At 46.2% G+C, this 20999-nt stretch overlaps 1 protein-coding gene across 2 annotated transcripts in view; it reads right to left on the bottom strand.

Annotated features, from left to right (window-relative positions):
• Nucleotides 1-20999, bottom strand: part of LARGE1 (LARGE xylosyl- and glucuronyltransferase 1) — a 398411-nt gene that overhangs the window by 216068 nt on the left and 161344 nt on the right. For both annotated transcript variants that reach the window (XM_047066747.1, XM_047066746.1), the window contains exon 5: nt 12318-12489. In XM_047066747.1, coding sequence (XP_046922703.1) covers nt 12318-12489 — 172 coding nt within the window. The remainder of the gene's footprint in view (nt 1-12317; nt 12490-20999) is intronic.

Raw genomic sequence — 20999 nt, forward strand, 5'->3', positions numbered from 1 at the left:
CTGAGTCTGGTTACTTCAATCACACTTTCCCTTAGTATCATGTATCCTTCCAGGTACAGGGGAGTGAATGCACTCATTTATTTTTCTGAGAAAGGAAATTCAGTACTGGCTGTTCAACTCTATCTGTAGCCCTAGAAAAAGAGAAAATTTACGGTTCAAGCATCTTCGAGGCTAGCATTGAGGATAAACAAGGGAAAAGAAGTCTGGAGCATATAGAACAGGAACTTGAACATAGGGATGATTCAGAAAGTCATTCAAAGGGCATTTGGTTGGGGGTTTTCCAAGATAGGAACTGATAAACAAGTTATAGAAAGTTCTAATTTTATTTCTTCTTTTGAGCGTTCATTATCAACCACTTAAAACCACCATCACCACCAATGCCTGACTGAGCCCATACACTTTCATCAGTAATGGTGGGCCACTAAGGAAGGGGTTCTCAAAAAGATAGATTTTGCCCCTCAGGGGACATTTGGTGATACCTGGAGATGTTTTTGGTTGTCAAAACTGGGGAGGGTGGTGTCACTGGCATCTAGTGGGTAGAGACCAGGGATGCTGCTAAACCTCTACAATGTACAGAACCAGCTCCCCACAACAAAGAGTTCTCCAGCTCCAAACCTCAGCATCACCAAGCTAGAGAAACACTGCATGAAGGCAATGAATCTCAGATCACTGGTGATGTCCAGGCCAGTGTGGGGGACAGGAGTGTGCCTTGGTGATGTCAACTCTGGGAAGACCTTACAGGTAATTCTGATACCAGAAAAGGGCCTCTCCACCCTAGAGCTACCCTTCATGTAAGGCCCCTTTAGCCAAAATACTTGTAGAGCAAACAAGAAAAAAAAATTGAGCATATGATTCCAAAGATGGGCTTTGTCATTGTCTCCATCAATTCATTCAACAGGTATTTGCTTCTTTCCTCCTACTGCCTATTCTGCAGCTGTCTCTCTCTCTCTCATGCCTTTATTTGATCCCAACCTGCTCCCTCACCCTCCCTCCCTTCCCCCAGAATGACCCAGGACAGCCCTATATCCTCTATGCATCCACTAAAGCTACATTCACCATCAAAATCTCTTTGCCTCAAGGTAGCTGATTATCAGCTAACTGAAAGAAAAGCAACCTGAATAATTCACATTAATGGCAGGTACCACCTAGTGGCACTCCCAGTGCACTGCGCCCTCTCCGAGTCTGGGGTCCCGCCCTGAGCGGGCAGCAGGTACACAGACTGCTAAAGTGTTCCCAGAAAAAAAAATCAGAACGATCTGATTTTTTTCAAGGAAGAATGAATTAGTCGCATCAATTTCTAATAGACTGAGCACTAGAGAGCATCGCTTGTGTGTCTGGTACCAAGTAGGTGCTCAGGAAATATTTACTGAATGTCTGAATGAGCAAAAAAAGACTTCTGGGCAGAGCAGTTTCCTGTAATTCTGGGTTTGATGCTTAAGCTTTTTGATAGCTCTTTCTGAAATTTTCAAAGCCTAAAATGTTTCCGTTCCATGACTTGATGACCTCCCCTTTTCTCCATGCCCACAACATATTTTTTATTTCCAGGAAACACGTAGTCAGTCTCCACAGCAGAAGGGCCCGTTAGGGGTGGTAACCATTCCAACGTGGGAGCCACAAGCAAGGTGTTCACCAAAAATAGCAACAGCACAGATGACCCAGGACCCTGTGGTCATACAATAACAGGAGATCAAAGAGTGGCCTGCTAAAACCCCCCCACCCCCGCAAATCCTTCTCTTTTACTGATTCTAATCACCCTCCCAACTCCAGTCTACAGCCCTACCCAAACTCTGTCCCTCCTCTACCACTCCACGATAAAAGAAAAAGCTAGAAAAAATAATAACACCATATTTTCTGGATTCTAAGAGGCCACTGATTATAGGATATATCAAAACATTTTCCAGGAGAAAAAGACCATCAGGCAAATTACTTTTGTAAGTCACACATCTCAATTTTGCAGATAGTAAAATGTGAAAACCCCTGCATGGAAAAACTGAGCTAATATAACAAATACCTACAAAGCACTAGGTGAATTACATATTTTGCCTCCCAACTGTTATTCCCATTGAGATTGAGCAACAGACGTGCCAACTGTATGGGAGACCCAGCCTCAGACCCAGGTCCTGGGACTGGCACACTCCACAGGGAGAGCCTGTGCTCTCCCCACGGAGACACGTAGCTGATGCTCTCCAGTTAGGACAAAACCCTGACTTCCCCCAGGACCCTCCTCCCAGGCTCCCCTCCTCCACCATGATCATGACTGGGGCTATCTGGGGAGTACGCCTTACTCACAGAGGACTAAGGTTGCCTCCTCTGATATCCAGATCCTCCCACCCTGAATCTTAGGTCCCCAAACAGCTGCCCTACTGGGATGGCCACAAAATGACTCTAATATTAGTACCAGCAGCAGCTACACACGGTCAGTGCTGACTCTGCAGGTACTGAGCTAACCTCTACGTGCAACATCTCACACGACCCACGCAGCAATACCCTAGCAGCATTATCATCCCCATTTGACAGGCAGGAAATTTGACTTGAGACGGTACCGAGGGTAGAAAGGGGACCCACCCAAAGGAAAGGGCCTGGATGTCTTTGTCCCACTCCTTGGCAGTGGACACGTGAATTAGGGAAGAAGGGAAGGAATATTTCACAGCCACTTCTAGAAATGTGCCTTTCCTCCTCTTTCTTGGGAGCCTCCCAGTGTCCTGGAGAGCCCGGAGCCGTGTGCGTTTAGGAACAGCCACGCAGTTGACAGAGGTCCCGTCTGCCCAGTCAGGGGGCTCCTGGGGATGTATAGGGCATGGCTGGCCTGAGAACACACGGCCACATCAGCAGGAGGTGCCCTCAGTCTCCAGGTATGTGCTGCACAATCAGGGCAAGGTTGGGGATCTTTCTCGGATGAATTCAGCTCTGCACTCGCCCTGTCGCTCCTGCTCACTAACCACGGCTTGCCAACCACACCTCGCCCTGCTTGGTGCTTGCCGATTGCTCATTAGCCTTCTATTAGGGACAGCAAATCCTGCCACTCTCCCTTCGGAAACCAGGAACCACAGAAAACAGAAAACAGATGCTACACTAGGGCACACTGGGAAGTTCAGAAAAGGAAACTGTAAGAGCCCAGTGAGAACACTATTTTAATACCAAAAAGGAAACACCTAAAGATACCTCCAGCCCAGACCTTTGCTGTAAGATTCAGAGCTGCTCATCCGTCTCTGCACGTTCCACCCTGAACTCCAGGCACCGGGTGCTATCCACTCAACTTTCCTAGTTCACCTCTAATCCAGGTCCTCTGCTTGCTCCCAGGAGCACTATCCTACCATAGGCCACATGTCCTGCTTGGACTGAAGCAGTAGCCAACCCAATGCATACTGTCACAACTTTCTTTCAAGGTATGGGTTTCCTGCCTCACCTTTTGGATCATTGCCCACACTGCAGCCAAAGAAGTCTTTTCCAATCGGAGAATCTGAGCATACTTCTCTACCTGAAACTCTAAGCCTTTTAATTACCTGTGGATAAAACTCAAAGCTGTAACTTAGAAGACCCTTCCTAGTTCTCTTACTTTCCACCCCGCAAATCACCTAGAATCATATGCTTTATTTGTTCATTTACCTAACAAATATTAACTGAGCACCTATTATCTATCAGGCACAGTTCTGGATGCTGTTTCGAAATGTCTCAGGAACAAGACAGACAAAGGCAGTATTTATGCATCAGCAAGAAAGACACACAGCAACCAGGTAAAGCCAGAGGCATCCGGATACCCAGGTCTTTGCTGCTTAGTGGGTAGGGTGGAGCAGCCATCTTGGTAAATCCTTGCAAGACAGACTAGAAGGTGACAGGTGCTATAAAACATGAAAAGAGCAAGGTGGGAGCGAGAGGCTGGCATCTCAGGTTGCAGGACTAAAGGCAACAATCAGGAGAAGCTCACTGAGAAGCTGAGATCTGAGCCAAGACTCGCAGGGACTTGGGGCAGCAGGACACAGCAGGCTAGGAATAAGCATTCCCCAGCAGGGGGACATCAGAGCAAAGGACCAGAGGCAGGAGCCCTCCCAGTCTATTTGAGGAGGTTTGATGTTCCCTTCAATGCCTGTCTGCACCATTCTCTCTCCAGGATCTGCATGTGGCATTCTCTCTGGGAGGTGACACGGAGGCTAATGTCACCATGCCTCTTCCCTCCAGAAGCCTTCCTGACTCCCTCAGCCCACCAGACCAGGGCTGCCTTCCCTGAAATGTGATTCTACCTCACCCCGAATTCTCCCTTTCAAGGTGCTTTCCACATTTTATGCAACCGTGTGTTCAGCTGGATCTAGAATCCAGTGGTCAAGAGCACGGGCTCTGAGGCCACCCTGGCTTCGGTCTAGTCTGTGCCACTTGCTGTATGATCTCAGCAAGACAGTTAAAGACTTTTATGAATGCTAAATGAAATAGCCCACTGCCTGACACGTGAAAAGCACTTATTAGAAATTAGTACCGTGAGGGCAGGACTTGGGTCTGCCTTATTCATGATTTTCTTCTCCCAAGCCTGAGGCGGGCCCAGGGGCTCAAAAGATAAGGAGTCAATGAAAGAATGAGTGGATGAATGAACATGGAGGCAGAGAGAAGGACAGGGACAGGGTGGCAAGGAAGCAGGTAGGTTTCTGTTCCCCTTAACTCCTCAGGAGTTGCTGGTTGAAGAACAAGAAAACAAAGACGCAGATGGGAAAGGGAATTATCATTGATGATTAAGTAGCATGCAAGGCAGAGCCATTTCCTGACTTCACCACCAAAATAAAACCTATGGGGGGTGTTTATGGCCAAATTATTCCCCCATTTTCATAGAACAACAGCAAAAAGGAAACTCAGAGAAGTCAAACAATTTTTCTAATATAGTGAAAGAAGGCAGATCCCCTTCCAAGTTAATGGGAAAAATAATTAAAATGTCTTCACCAATTTTGCGAGGAACAGAATCCCTTGACGTTCCGCCAGTGATGAGCATTTCAGCCTGTCCAAGGGAAGAACCATGAGCTCCTAAGGAGAGAAGCCAAGAGCTAGTTCCTGGGGGCACCTGGGGGGCTCAGTCGTTGGTTGAGTCTCCAACTCTTGATCTCGGCTCAGGTCACAATCTCCCAGTTGGCGGGTTTGTGAGTTCAAGCCACGCATTGGCTGTGTGTTGCCAGTGCAAAGCCTGCTTGGGATTCTGTCTCCCTCTCTCTTTCTGCCCTTCCCCCACTTGCTCTGTATCTCCCTCTCAAAATAAATAAAAATAAACTTAAAAAGAGCTAGTTCCTGGACTCTGAATGGAAGGCAGCACGGACAGGACAACAGACTCGAAGAAGGAAGTGGATGAGGACATAAAGGGCCCTCAAATTTTCCACACGGAAAATCAGCTAAGAATTAGCAGTTAAAAAACAAAGCAATGAAAACTGGTGGTGAGCAAGGAACTTTACGAATAGGAGGAGTGCAGGAGAACATTCGAAACCACAGCACAGACGAAAAGAAATGCCCCAGCCTTTGACTGAACCCTAAAATGAAACACAAACCCCACAGAGGAGACTCACCCCATCACAGCAGAACCCCAGCACCTTCCACACTTACAGAGCACCACCCACACAGACACAGGCTGTCAGAGTCATTGGAAAGCACCTGATTTGAAACTTCATAGCTTTCAAAGTTTCTGCTTTTCTTCCCTGGGGCCAAGCAGCTTCTCTAGGAAGGCAGGAACAGATGTGCAGTGAGGGGGACCTTGTCCAGAGCAGGCCTGGCCAAGGAGGGCTGGCTTTATTCAGGGAACATGGGCCCTTTGACTCCCTGTAAGTCAGCTGAAGGGGGAGGGGAGTGTGGAACTTTACTTGCAGGTCAGTGAAGGGAGGGAAGGAGAAGGATCTAAAGTCAAAGGAAAAGAGGCAAATGGGATATGACAAACAGTAGACACAGGAGGGAAGAGGAAGAGGAAGGAAAGGAAAAGGAAAAGGAAGAGGAAGAGGAAGAGGAAGAGGAAGAGGAAAAGGAAAAGGAAAAGGAAAAGGAAAAGGAAAAAATAACGAGACAAGGAAGGAAAAGCGTGTACTGGGCACTAGGGTTCCTCAAACCCACAACCCTGTGAGGTGGCATCTGTGTTTTCTTTCTACAGGTAAGGGAGCATGGTGGAGAGGTTAAATGACCGCCCCCCCCCCCAGATCATCCCACTGATAAGCATACCATCGGGGACTTGAAATTTGAGGTCTTCCTTTAAAGCTTTTCCTACTCCACCAGTTCCCTTAACAGAGGGAGGGAGGGGGAGGGGAGAAAGGAGAAGATAAGGAGAGGAGCAGGGAAGGAGGGGGGAGAGAAAGGGGGAGGGGAAAAGGGCAGGAATGTGGGGGGGGAGGAGGGGGGAATGGGGAGGGGGCAAGGAGGGGGAAATGGGAGAGAAGGGGGAGGGGAGGAGGGAAAAAGGAAAGAAGGGAACAAGGAAGAAGGGAGGGGAGGGCGGGAGAAGGGAGGGGCAGCCTTCACAAGATAAGAAATAGACCTGACCCACTGGAAGAAATGTTATGAGTATTTAAAAACTCCTTCAAGGCAAGTGGTTATAATCACAAAAGTTCTACAAGTGTCTTTCCAGAAGCCATACTTTCAAGGTTTTTCATATTCAGCTTTTCTACATTATTTTACCCTTACAGCCACCCCAGTGCCGAGGAGGGCTTTGTAGACAAAGCTGCAAAGTAATGGAGCAGACACACCTTAAGGATGTCCACCATCATCCCATACTCCGGTGGGAGTCCTTAGAGAAAGTGGAACCTGGGGAGAATGACACACGTTATCTTGTGCACTCCTCACAAAGACGTGCACTGTTCCTGGTTCATTTGAGCCCAGAGAAGTCAGTTAACCCACCATGGTCACAGAGCGACCCCGATTCTGCCTTCTTCTACTGGCCATGATGAGCGCATGAGTAGAGCTCTTGGGGCTCACGGCTACTTTAAAGATGATGTTCTGGGATGTCACAAGCTGGGCCAGGATTCTAGAAACCAAAATTTTATTTTCAAATCCTGGGAAAACCACACTTCTCCATGGCCCTGATTTTGCCTCCATACCTCTGTTCTCAGGATGCCTATATCACCCCTACAGCCCAGTTCACATGGTCATCCAGACTGCTTTCTTGTTTCTAGCTTCGGTCTCTCCACAGAGACTCTAAACTCCATCTGCTCCTCTGGGGAGTGTAGGTGCAGGGTAAAGGGTATTGGATTTAGAGTCGGGTCATCTGAGTTCAAATCCCAGTTCTACAATTTAGGAGCTGAGGTGCTGGGCAAGCTACTTTGTCTCCCTAAGCGTGAGTTCCCAGATCTTTAAAATGGAAACATTAACAATAATTACTTCATGGGAGTGTTGTAAGGATTAAATGAGTTTCACCATAAAGTGCTTAACAGAGTGGTTGGCACAGAGTAAGTGCTTAAAAATGTTAGCTGTAATTGGTCCACAGTGAGTCTGTTAGCTCTTGAAAAATATCCACTGGTATCACATACCTACCCACACCGTGGCACCGTGGGGGTGAGCAGGGCAATACCCACCTGTGCTTGGTACTCTGACCATACCTGTTCTGGGGCCAGAACTTTACATGATGGCAATATGCTCTTCCTACAGGGACGGCATTTCTTCTCAAGAATTAAAAATACCAGGTTGAACACGCAGTATGGAGTTTTTCTGAAAGCTTCAGATTATGGGGGTACATTTATTATTTATGCCTTCCTAACAGCCCCTTCCAGTATTGCTAAAATCAGATAGTGTTTCCAAATATTTGTGCAGTAAACCGATGGCACTCAGGGGTGGTGGGTGACTCAGGATCAGCGGTCACAGCCGAACTAAGGGCAGCCCCCCCCCCCAGCCCACACACCCCCCAACGACCCCCTCCCCCCCCCCCGCCCTGGAACACGCACAGCCCCCTCACCGTCAGGAAGCCCAGAAACACAGGAGGCAGAGCGCAGACTCCACAGCCAGATGGTCCAGGGCTGAGTTCTGCTGTGAATAGCTCTCTGAGCAGGAAAAGTTATTTAGCCTCTCTGGGGCCCAGTTTATCCTGCTTTTCAAAAGTACAAAGCTTCTAGCTCATGGCCTGGACCAGAAGAAGTCCGTTGGAACCAGTATTTTCCCTTTGCTTTCCAAGCACTCATTTACCTGCCTCCTTCTCAGCATCTCCGTGTGGATGTCCAATGAGGCGTTTCAAATTTAAAGGGTCCCAAACCCAAATCTTCTTCTTGCAGTTGTGGTGGGGTCTGCCAAACGCCGGCTTGGGCGTCCCACACTCTGTGCCTTCTCACCTCCCACCACCTTGACCTCCAAAACGTACCCCTACCCTGACGACGCCTTTCACCTGTGCTGCTCCCCTCGGGTCTGAGCTAGCAACAGGCCTCGCCCGGAAGACTGCCACGTCTCCTGAATGGTTTCCTTGCTTCCTGTTATTCTCAAATGGGCAGCCAGGATGACCCAGTAAAAACATCAATCAGGGGGCACCTGGGTGGCTCAGTCGGTTAAGCATCTCTCGGTTTCGGCTCAGGCCATGATCTCACAATTCGTGAGTTCGAGCCCCGAGCTGGACTCTGTGATGACAGCACAGAGCCTGCTTGGGATTCTCTCTCCCTCTCTCTCTGCCCCTTCCCTACTTGTGCCCCCTCCACGCCCCCAATAAACTTAAAACAAAACATCCGTCAGATCACATCACTCCTGCTCAAAGCTGCACAATGGCTGCCCTTATCACAGAAGGGTAAGGCACGATTCTCCCTGTGCCTGACAAAGGAGACCTCCGTGACCAGACCCATTAGCCCCCAGCCATCCTGGGCTCATTCCATCCCATTCCTCAAACAAACCAGGCCACAGGGCTCCCGAAACGTCACATTTGCTGTTCCTACTGCCTGGGACACTATTCCACTTTTCCCTAGGCACCTGGCATGCCTATTCTTTCAACTTCTTCATGTTTCTGCTTAAATGTCACTTTCCATTAAATGTCACTCTTCCATTGGAAGAGCTTCCACTGCTGCTGGATTTGAATACTGAAACAATGCACGTGTGCACACACAGAGGTATTCCTCATCTCCTTTCCTCCAGAGCAACCACTAATCACCATCTAATATACTGTATATTTTACTTGTTTGTTGTCTGTCTCCCCCCGACCACCCCACTCAACTATACACTTGCCAGGGTAGGGGCTGGGTTTCTTTCATTCTTGCAACATTCCCAACAGTCAGGAGATGATCTGGCTCCGTAATAGGACCGAATGGGTGGCCCTTCATTCTCGCTATCCGTGGCACATTCGATTCTTTTTGCTGAGAATCACTGAAAATCGTCCAGCAGCGGCAGCTGGTGGTAAGGGTGCGGAGGGAGGCACCTGCCATTTAGGTGAAGTCAAGGCTCCGGGGCGTGTGGACATTTCCAAGAGGCACCCAAAGTTTCCCATGGTGGAGGCAGAGCAAAGATCTAAGCCCTTTCTTAAAGGCTTCTTACTAGTGTCTCCGTGTAAATGGATTTAGGTGAGGGGAATCTCACAGCGTTACGAAGGAGTCAAGCATATGTGATCTGAACACAAGAGCCCCAGATAACTAGCCGTTGTGAAACAGAGAAAAATTAACAAGGCCAAACTACATCAATGTCACTCAAAATGTTTATGGTGAAGAACGCCAAATGCAATTGCCCTCAGGAGAGGGGAACTCTCCCTTTGGGATCAGAACTTCCTACATTCATGAGTTTGTCCTATGGGGCTTTCTTCCTATTCCATGTTCTGGCTACTAATTGTTCTAGTTTAGAAAAAAATAATTAAAAAACACAACAAAAAAAGCTGTAGAAAAGAGTGCCATATGGAGAAGAGAAGAGCTTGCTTATTTTCTTTTCACCTCCGTATTATCCCAGAAAAGTTAGAGTGGGCATGGGAAAACCTCAGATGTTTTTATATTCCTTTGTTGGTGATAGATAAAAATACAATGCAGCCTGCCTTGTTTGTGAGCTCCTTGAAGGCAGGGGCTGTGTTCTCGACCGTTTTAGGTAACAACAGCATCTAATATATTCCTCTGCACGGCAGGGGCCTAACAAATGCTAGAAATAAACCAATGAAAGAATGAACAAATAAAATATAGCCCATTAACTCAGCTCCTTGCATTCAAGTGCACACTCCCCCTTGGCTCCTGCCACCCCCAGGTCCCTGTCCTGACCTTGGCTCATATACTCTGCTCTACCCCAGGATCCAAATCCTTGGGCCACAAGCACCTTGGGAGCCTTTCGTTCACAGATGATATCGAGGGATTTAAAACCACAATGATGCTATTGTTGTTATTGGCTTCAAAACCCCACCAGCACTATGGCAGGTCCTAGCTGGGACAGAATAAATGGTATTTCCTAGCTACAATGCTACAATTAGTGACCACCTGTTCTAGTGATTTTGCTGAGTTACATTTCTCCAAGGGAGACTTATAGCTTTAAATGCATATTTCAGGGTGAGTTTCTGGGGAAGCAGACTCTGATACAGAAGTTAGCATGCAGGAGGTTAATTTAGGGAGTGGGTCTTGGGAAGAGCATCTGAAAAGAAAAGGAAAGAGGACTGGGCAGAGGGAGAAAACCAGCTTCGAGGGGTTCTCCAGGGAGTGTTAGAGCTGGCTCTGCAAGACTCCACAGTCTCCAGGAAGGGGATGTGGCCCCAGGCATGTGGCTCTTCAAGGGGCTGGTAGCTGAGGGCCACATGCGGGCAGTGATCCCAGCAGCTGGAGTTAATACATCCTTTATTCCCAAAGGGGAATGTCGGCATGCACCACACAGAACCATTTCTCTCTGGCAAGTGAGAGCATGATGACCACCTCCTCTGTGAAGCCCTCCCAGCTGCCTTCTCCAATCCCCTTCAGAAGAAGTCTCCAGAGCCCAGCATACCAGGGACACCCAGTAGGGATGCAATAAATGCCTGCTGAATAAACACATCACTGAATACTAGACATTGGCATAAAAGTAGGAATATCTTAGAATTATTTTTTAAAAATTGTCCTCAAGGAGTTCAATGTAATCAGAAAAACAAGCAGAAGTAATAGGGAACTCGACAAGAGGCGTGCACGGAAGCCAACACACATACACATTCTGGTCTCGACTCTGGGCTGAATCCTGCATGCCTTCAAGCCTCAGTTTCTTTGTTTGTGACATGAAAGGACAGACCCCCAACATTCCGTGAAGAGACCAGAGCTGAGCCACATGATGTCTCTATTAGTGTCATTACTGACATGGATAAGGAAAGTATGTTTCGATCTTAACAAGGGAAAGAGTCTGAGGGTCAGAGTGTCTCCCCCATGAGATGCTGAGGACTTTTTTTCAATTAGCCTAGAGCTAAGAGACCCCCAGAAAGAAGCAGGCCAAGACCAGAGTAGGTGAGGAATTTACTCTTCTGTCCATGAGACCAACTGGAATACCCTGAGATTTAGGAAACGGCTGTGATTTAAAAATCACTGAGTAGTAGCTCACCTTCATAGGATAAGAAGCTACAGAGAAGTAGCAGAAGGGATTTTAAACACAGAAGCCAGAATGCAATTTTAAAAAGAAAACTAAGAAATAAAAAGGAAAAAAAACCTCTCACTCCCAAATTTATCTCCCACTGCATTTGTCTAATACAGAGAAGAATTTGTAAGATAATGCAATTTTAAGAAAGACATCTGGAGGGGGGATTAGAATTAAAGCCCAAGATTTGTGCTAACCTGTCACTTCTCCCATGCATCCACACCAGAGTCAAGTACACCTACTGGGCTCACAATTCCCCACCACATAATCTCATATACCTTGAGGCAGTGACAAGAGCCACAATAGCTAAGAAAAAACTAACTGGATGAGAGGGAATGTCATAAAAAGCCAAACTTATACACTTCCTAAAAATGATCAACCACAACATTAATGAAAGCAAAAGCCATAAGAACATTTTCCAACACTCTAATCAGTACCCATTTCTACCACCTCACAGGCCTTCTTCGCAATCAAAACATCATTTGATTTAAAAAAAAACAAAAAAACACTGATAAATGTATGTCTCTACACAGCTAAGTCAACACTCAATTATCCGCATATAAAATATACACATTTGACGTTTCTCTCTTACAATGCATCCTAAATTGGGTTCTTCCTATGAACATAAACCTTACCTCTTTATTTACTAAAGAAATGCAAACATATGCCAGTTTGATTCAAACGTGTTTCAAATGCCAGTAGAGTTGATACTTAACTAGATTTGTAATTCCTTGTCCATTAGTATGGACCCATTAAGTGTTGGCCTCACATTTAAAAAAAAAAATACAATCCCTCTTCTTGGCATGGCAAGACCTTTAAAGACACCAGGGAACATGGGGTACAATTACCTTTGAACTTGTGGAACACGGCCCACAATTCTGCAATGTCAGTGGCAAAGGTGATATCCGTGTCAAGGACAATGACCCTCTCCAGGTTGGCAGGGAGAGTCTTGGTCAGGACGAGCTTCATTAGACCATAAATGCCAGAGTAGTGTTTGTTGGGGATCCAGGAAACTTCAGACTACACCAGGCAGGGAAGAGAAGGAGCAGAAAAAAGAAAAACAAAAAGAATCATTACATTCATTTTTTGCATAAACATTATAAATAGTGCCTGGTACATAAAAAGTATTCAATAAAAATTTGCTGAGTAAATGAGTATTTCCTTAAAGATACGTTTATGTGATGTACAGTTTGGCATGTGAAGTTTTTTGGAAGAAAATGCATCTGAATCAAGGGAGAGGAAAAGCAATATTTATTAAATAAATATTATTTCAAATGCTAGGCTCAAATTTTTTTAAATAAAACCTTTATTATAGAGAGTATATAGGCTCACTGGGGAAAATAAGAATATGTGCAAAAGAATAAAAATACAAAAATTGGATCATACCCTCATTTTTACAAATAATACTTAATTGTTCCTAGGTAGAAATATTTCTTTAAATCATATTCTGCTTGTCATTAAAGACTGCTACTTCAGTGGCATTGTCAAAGCTTCTGCTTATCTATTTTTTTAGAGCTGTAATTAAACCAATGAGTGTTGCTCCTTTCCTGTTTCTCAAACACATGAGAAGGACTTGGTCATGACCTATGCAGCACTCTTCACTGGGGAGTAAGAGGATACACACCCATAGACGGTAATGAACCACCAATGGAGAGCCACCACTGAAATCCTCACATGATATAACAGGACAACCAACGTCCCAAAGGTCAGTAACTCTGTCAGCAACTCACACATCTCACTACCACTTGGGACCCAAAGGCAAGGCGAAAAATAATACAGAACACCAGTGTGCTGAAAGTTTGCACAGGTACAGGACATATATGAAAGTAACTACGGGTGGGGTCCCCATTCTAGTTGCCATGGGGAATCTCCATGGAGGAAAAAACACACTTATTTTTCATGAAGTTAACACTTGGGGGGCCCTGGGTGGCTCAGTCAGTTAAGCGTCTGACTCTTGGTTTTGGCTCAGGCCATGATCTCACAGTTTCATGAGTTCAGGCCCCACACCAGGCTCTGTGCTGGCAGCGTAGAGCCTGCTTGAGATTCTCTCTCTCTTCCTCCCTCTGCCATCCCCCTGCTCGTGCTGTCTCTGTTTCTCTCAAAATAAATAAATAAACTTAAAAAAAAAAAAAGTTAACACTTATAATGGAATTCTTTAGTGGAAAATGAGGCCACCTTATTAAGATTCCAAAAAATTCCCTTCCCTTTTGCCCTTTAGGGACATTCTGAGGACTCTGTTCTTTAAAAAAGTCACATTTAAAAGCAAGAAACCAGTTTTGTTCCCAAAGATGTTCATCACCATGTTATAAAATAAACAGAAACAATCCAAATACCCCTAAACTGGACAGTTAATGAAAACATGCCTTTTTTTTTTAGCTTGCTAAGCATACTATTCAATGGCTACGAGCAATGTAGATTAAGATATACTGAGAAGAAACTTGCATATGATGTTAAAAGAAAAAAAGTAAGTTTTAAAATTGTTTTTGCTTAATAACCACTACGTATAATCAACATGAAAACACCCAAATTTACGCAGAGAAAGAAAAAATAGAAGCACGGCACTGAATTATAATAGTGGTCATTTTGGGATGACGGGTCCCTCTCTAGATAAAAGGATATGTATACTATACACACACATACACATATATTTAACTACACTTTTTTTTTAAGGTTTAATTATTTTTTAGAGATCAAGAGACAGAGCATGAGCAGGGGAAGGACAGAGAGAGAGAGAGAGAAGGAGACACAGAATCTGAAGCAGGCTCCAGGCTCTGAGCTATCAGCACAGAGTCCAACGTGGGGCTCAAACTCATGAACTGTGAGATCATGACTTGAGCCAAAGTGGACGCTTAACTGACTGGGCCACCCAAGCACCCCTACACTTTTAAACACTTCTCAACTTTTTAAAATGAGCAACTACTACCGTTGTAAAGAAAACCTAAGCCCTGCATTCTTTTTAAACATGCCCACATCTAGTAATGGTAGGAAAACAGGGACACAGAGGCTGCCTTGGGAAAGCTATGAAAAAGGAGCCCTATGGTAATTCACACAGTCCAGCCCATCTCTGAAACCCCCTCCGGATTCTGCGTTCATCTCCAACGTACTTGAAAATACCATGTCAGCTACTCCTTATCAGTTTTACAATGGTCCTTTGCATACATGTGCAATTAAAAAAAAAAAAAGAAAACACATAAACTGATGGATGAAACTGTTCACCACGTGTCGGCATCAGGAAAAGAACCTTGAACTCTGTCGCCCCCAACACTGTGTTCCCAGGCAGCAGAGAGGAGGGAAAGCAGAGACAGAAGGCAAAATGTGAACCCCTGTCCCATACAAGGGGTTGACCTAAGCCTCAGCTCCTCTACCTGTAAAATGGAGGTGGTGCCTGCATCACATGTTCACAGAAAAATCAGAGATCAGTCGGGGTGAGTGTTCTGTACACAAAAGACCCTCAGCTCATAGAAGCTCCCACCCTTCCTCCTGATCTCTCTCATCATGCCCAGGATTTAGACAGCCATGCCTCTTTGCTCCATACCAAAAAGGGGGTTGGGGATCCAGAGTTCTGGAGTCGGGCACATCTGGATTCAGATTCTGGTGTCCCTTAATCACCATGTCACCTTGGACAAGTTTGTTCAGCCTTTCTGAGCTTCTGTCACTTAAAAGAGGCAGTTACTTGTCCTGCTTACTGCACTATATCAAGGTGTGGGTGGAAATGGCACACTCCAACTGGGTAATCTGAGGAAAGCAGGTAATAAAAGAACTATCTACGAAGCGTGTGCATAATTTAGGGCCAGTTGTGAGGCACCATGTGGCACCCGAGAACACAAAGAGTGGGGGGTCGTGACCACCCAAGGCCCAAAGGGCTGGTACCAGTGGCTGCTGGAGTCTAGACAGGGCGGCCATACACATAAGCCACCAGGAAGGAGCAGTGAACTTCAGTAGAAGCACGCGACCAGCCTGTGGCAATCTCACAGGACAGAGCAGGGAGACACATGTCACTCGGCTTCTCTCCCCTCCTACCCACCAATCTCCTGTGAGGGTGCCCCTCTGCACAAACCCAAATGGAAGCCAGAGGGAAAGGGAGCTCAGAGGCATGGCCCTATGTAGCAGCGTCGCGGGGCACGAAGCAGGGTGGAGAAGGGCCATAGAGCACCTGGAGAGACTGCCTGATACATCCAGCAGTCATTAAACAAATGATGGCCAAGACCAAAAGGCAATGCCTTCTACATGACAGATGCAAAATGCTATCCATGATGGGAGGTGAGTGGGCAAATGGAAGGATGGACAGAAGGATGGGCAGGTGGACAGATGGGCATATGGCACCAGAAGGTGAGCGATTTGCCCACAATCCCACAGTGAGCAGGATGCAAAGCTATAGTTAGAAGCCGCCAGGGGAAGGCATGTGTTCCTCCCCCAAGCCACGTTATCCTTCCTTTGAAGTGAGCACCCTGACTAGCCGTCAGCTTAGATTGTAGGGCTGGGGGCTCCTCAAGTAAGTGCCTCCAGTGGACTTTAAAGAACTCTTCCTCATGAAAGCCCTGGCCTCTGGAACTCAGCTCAGCTTCTTCTCTCCCCTGAGAACCTTCCTGAACTGAAGCTTGGCAATCATAGGTCCACGCGGCAGAGCTGCGCTATTTAATCAGACCTTTGATTAACTTATTCATCTATTTTGGTTACCATCAAAGCCGGAGAGCTTGGTGAAGACTGAACACCAGAGCGTTGGGCTGAGCCATCTAATTAGATTGCCCCGACTCTCGGCTTTATTTTTAACACACATGTGAGGCACTCAGATGCATCACAGAACGGTAGAGAGACAGGAATAAATTAATCTCAACATGAGCCCAGGCCGGAATGTCGCCCCAAGTCCCCGACTTAATACATAATCAATTAAGTCAGAGTGTTCAATTAGAGGTAAAGGAAGCATTCGGATGAGTTTGTATTCAGAAAGAAAACCTCAGAAAGAAAACCGAGGAATCTACAGGGGGAAAGAATGTGTGGTAAGAAGCAGATACATTTATTATAAATGGTGTTCTCTCTTAGAAGTAGAATACAACATGCCCCCTCATCCCCACCTTAGTCTAATCCTGTTCTTCCTTCCAGCCTCAGCTTAGAAGGCACCCCCCAGTCGCCACCTCCCTGGGGCCCCAGGCTGGGCATGGGCTCCTGGAGCAAGCCGCTTCCCTCCAGCACGGCACACTCTCATGCTGTGTCTAATTTTCCATGTCTCTCACCAGCTCTGGGCTGGAACTCCCCGAAGCAGGGACGATGTCATTTTTGCTGTGGTAACAACACAGTCATTACTCAAAAAAAATGTTTGATGGACGTGCATGACTGCCGAGTTTAAATCCTACCTTTGACGTTTTTTGCAACTAGCGGCAGAAACAGCCCTAATTGCTCAAGTCCAGGGTCAGAACAGTGCAACGGAAGAGGCACGGCTTGCTGAGCCCCGAAAGCCTGGGATTTAGTGCCATCCCATCATTTCAGCTCTGTGAGGCTTTTCTCATCTGCAAAATGGGGGCTTGGAACGCTCTCTTTACAACACCCCTGGGAGAAAGGCAAAGCACCTGGCCTGGTGCTGGGCACTCAGCCGGCCTCTGCAAAGGCCACTTCTCCCAGGGGAGGTCTGTCAGCACAGTGGAGGCTCAGATGATTCAGGATGTCGAGCTTGATAAAAGCAAGGAATGAGGCTACCTTTAACAGTAAAGGGAAGTCAGGAATGAAAATGGCTTTGTCAGAGGAAAAGGTCACTCATCACCTTTTCCTATAGTCCTATATAGATTATTAACAAAATCCTAAATTGAGACCTCTTTGGAAACTCAAAGCCTCTGCTGGTAGATCTCCAAACTGGACAGGATACCCTTGGTTTTAGGAGGAAAAACCTACTTATCCACCAAATTGGGTGAAGTGGTCACCCGTGAAACCTTTGGGACAGTCTCTTGGTGTAACCCCTGCTGCTATCAAATCTCACTCCCATCCTGCAATAAACTTCAGTCCAATCAGGGACATTAAGTCATGGGGTCAGCAGAGAGAAGACCGTCCTCAGAGGCACACTGCAGAGACCTGGGGGCACCCCAGGCAGACTGACCTCAGAGCATCCTAGAAGATGACAATGTGTCACGGAGCAAGAACCTAGCATGTTCATCATTCTAAACACACCGAAGGGTTTATGTAATTAAAACAATAATAAAAATGAAAGTTAGGTTTATTTTAATGGACAATTATCCTTGTAATGGCTGTTAATAATTCTAAGCGGCATGTTCTAAGATTTAATTAGCAAAAATGCAATTGTGCTCAAGAATACTACCTAATGCACACATCAAGGAGCATTAGCAATCCCAGGTTTTCAGGATTTCTATGCAGAGGAGGGGGTGGGGGATGCTCTCCAGGGAACATTCACATTCCCCAAACTGCCAGCTCCTTGTCAGACAGATCCCAAGGGGAGTTTCTATGAAGTGCTACAGGTGATTTTAAGGTTCATCTGATGCTGGGTGATCCTCAGAGAAGTTACTCAGAAAACCTGACCGGGGTAGTAACAGGAACACGGAAGCACAGGGTGTGAAGGGAAGCGATGTCTGGATGTGATGCCAGGCTCCTTACCTCTGACAGACAAGGGAAAGACAGGAAGAGAGGTTGGTTTTATCAAGGAATGATGCGAATTTTTTCATGAAGACGCTGAGTTTCAGGAGGCACTGGGGATGCCCCAATGATAAGAACAATAGAAAACACCATCTAGCATTTCCTGAGGGCTTCCTGTGGGTCAGGTATTATGTTAAGAGCCTTCTGTGTAAGCTTTCAATTAGCCACCCCCCACCGTGAGTGGGTGGAGGGTTACCATCCCAGTGCCTGAGTCCTTCCTATCCAGTCTCTCAGCCCCCAGCCTGAGACATTCCACTCTGAAACGATGAATGTTTCTCTCCTCCCGCCCCCTGCCCCTGGTCCCAGGAGTGCTTTTCACCCCTGTGGGATCCTGTATTGTCATAACCGAGCCTGTCTCCATCCAGACAAACAGAGAAGCAGCTTTTCATGCCAATTCGGTGCGAAGGGTTTGGGGTTGGGTATTCCTGGCTGCCACATTTCTCTGGGCCTGAATTGTCTCATCTGTTTAATAGGGATAATAGTAGCACATCCTGCTCTCTTCCTAGGGAGTTATTTTATTTATAGTCTCTAAGCTTTCCCCCATCATCCTGGAAATATTTATTGCTCAGAATAGATTTCTCACCCATATCAACATGTTCCTGTGGATTACAAATCACCTTGACACCTTTTTAAAAATTAAAAAAGAAGTCTTCCTACCCGCAGAATGTTCGAAAAGTCATTTGCCTTTCATGTTGTTTCTGAGTGGTCGTCTTGGCAACCAACCTGTATGTTCAGAACATAATTGTTGAGAAAGGAGGGTGAGGATCGCAGATGGGGCAGGACTCTGGGAGACACCACGGTGGAGGGCCACAGCACACGCACAAGCTCAGGCATCTGGTTGGCCACATTCCCAGTCCAGCTCCATGGCCTCTAGACCAGCAAGCTCATCTCTCTAAGCCTGTACCTTGTCACCCATAAAATAGAGAACATGACATAGATCACATGAGGTTTGGGAAAGTATTAAATAAGGCAGGGGAACTAAGGTATCTGGCCCAGTGCTTGCCCATGGTAAGCGCTCAATATTTAAAATGCAAGATTTTAAGGGGCGCCTGAATGGCTCAGTCGGGTTGGGCTTCCGAATTTGGCTCAGGTCATGATCTCACAGTTCATGAGTTTGAGCCCCGCTTCGGGCTCTGTGCTGACAGCTCAGAGCCTGGAGCCTGCTTCAGAATCTGTGTCTCCCTCTCTCTCTGCCGCTCCCCCACTCACGCTCTATATCTCTCTCAAAAATAAATAAAACATTAAAAAAAAATTAAAAGGCTTTTAAACTGATTAACAGCGTGCACTCTGGAGCCTGACTGCCTGGGTTTGAATCCTGGCTCTATCCCTCACTAGCTGCGTCACATCAGGCAAGTGATTAAACCTCCATGTATCTCACTTTTCTCATCTGTAAAATGGGTATTCTTACAGCTCATACTCTATAGGACTGTGAGAATGCTGGTGCTATATAGAAGTATTGGCTATTGTTGTTCATTGTTAATATTATCAAAGATATTTAAAGCAACAGAAAAGAGGAGATTCATGTCTACGAGATAAAGTCATCTGCAGTTATATTTACACTTTCCAGCAAAAAAAAAAAAAAAAAAAATCCACTTTAGCTCAGTTGTGATCATTTAAATAAGCGTTTCTAGAAAACTTACTGTGGGCCAGGTACTGAGGAGAGGCTAGGGACCAGAGTCCATGATGAATAAAACATAGCTGATGCTCTCAAGGAGTCCATGGTCTACTAGATATTCATTATCCATAACAAGATACCTCAAAACATAGTAGCTTAAAACAGAAATATTTGTTATTTCACCTAGTTTCAGTGTCAGGGATTTGAAAGCACATTAGCTGGGTGGTTCTAGCTCAGGATTTCTCTTGAGGTTGTGGTCAAGGTGTCAGTTGAGCCTGCAGACATCTGAATGCTTCGGATCTGTTTCTAAAATGGCTCACTCCTACACGCACGGCAGTGACGCTGGCTGTTCATAGGAAACCTCAGCTCCTCGCCACGTGCACCACCTGATAGGGCAGCTTGAATGTCTTTACAACATGGAGGCGGCTTCTTCCAGAGTAAGTCATCAAGAGAGAACCTAGGGTGTCTTTTACGGCTTGGCTCAGCAGTGACACAGTGTTGGGGTGCCTGGGTGGCTCCGTCGGTTAAGCGTCTGACTCTTGATCACTGTTCGTGAGTTCAAGCTCCGCACTGGGTTCTGCACTGATGGTGCAGAGCCTGCTTTGGATTCTCTCCTTCTCTCTGCCCCTCCCCTGCTGTGCTCTCTTTCTCAAAAAATAAACACACTTAAAAAAAAAAAGTGGCATGGTGTCATTTCTGCAATGTCTTATTGGTTAGCTTATTGGTTATTGACAACGTGGTTAGAGAACAGACAAGGGTGTGAATACTAGTGGACAGGGATTATTGGGGGACATCTTAGAAACTAGTTACCACATCTGTAATTCTAGAATATGGTTATCAACTGGATTATGATGAACTCCAAGTGTATGTATAAGAGCAGTCTAGTAGAAGTACAATTTTTTTTTTTAATTTTTTTTTTCAACGTTTATTTATTTTTGGGACAGAGAGAGACAGAGCATGAACGGGGGAGGGGCAGAGAGAGAGGGAGACACAGAATCGGAAACAGGCTCCAGGCTCTGAGCCGTCAGCCCAGAGCCTGACGCGGGGCTCGAACTCACGGACCGCAAGATCGTGACCTGGCTGAAGTCGGACGCTTAACCGACTGTGCCACCCAGGCGCCCCTAGTAGAAGTACAATTAAAAGGGAGAGAGAGGTGGGGAGGGAAGGGTAGCCAGTTAGAGATGTTTGGAAGAGATGAGCCTTAAATTGGTCTTAAAAAATGTGTTGAAAATTGAGTTTCTCAGATAGTGAGAGAAAAGCAGGATAGTGGAGATATTAT

This window comes from Lynx rufus, unplaced genomic scaffold (genome assembly GCF_022079265.1).
Source record: "Lynx rufus isolate CCGP_SWC_20201006 ecotype Redwood Valley unplaced genomic scaffold, mLynRuf1.p SCAF_7, whole genome shotgun sequence".
NCBI classification, from domain to species: domain Eukaryota; kingdom Metazoa; phylum Chordata; class Mammalia; order Carnivora; family Felidae; genus Lynx; species Lynx rufus.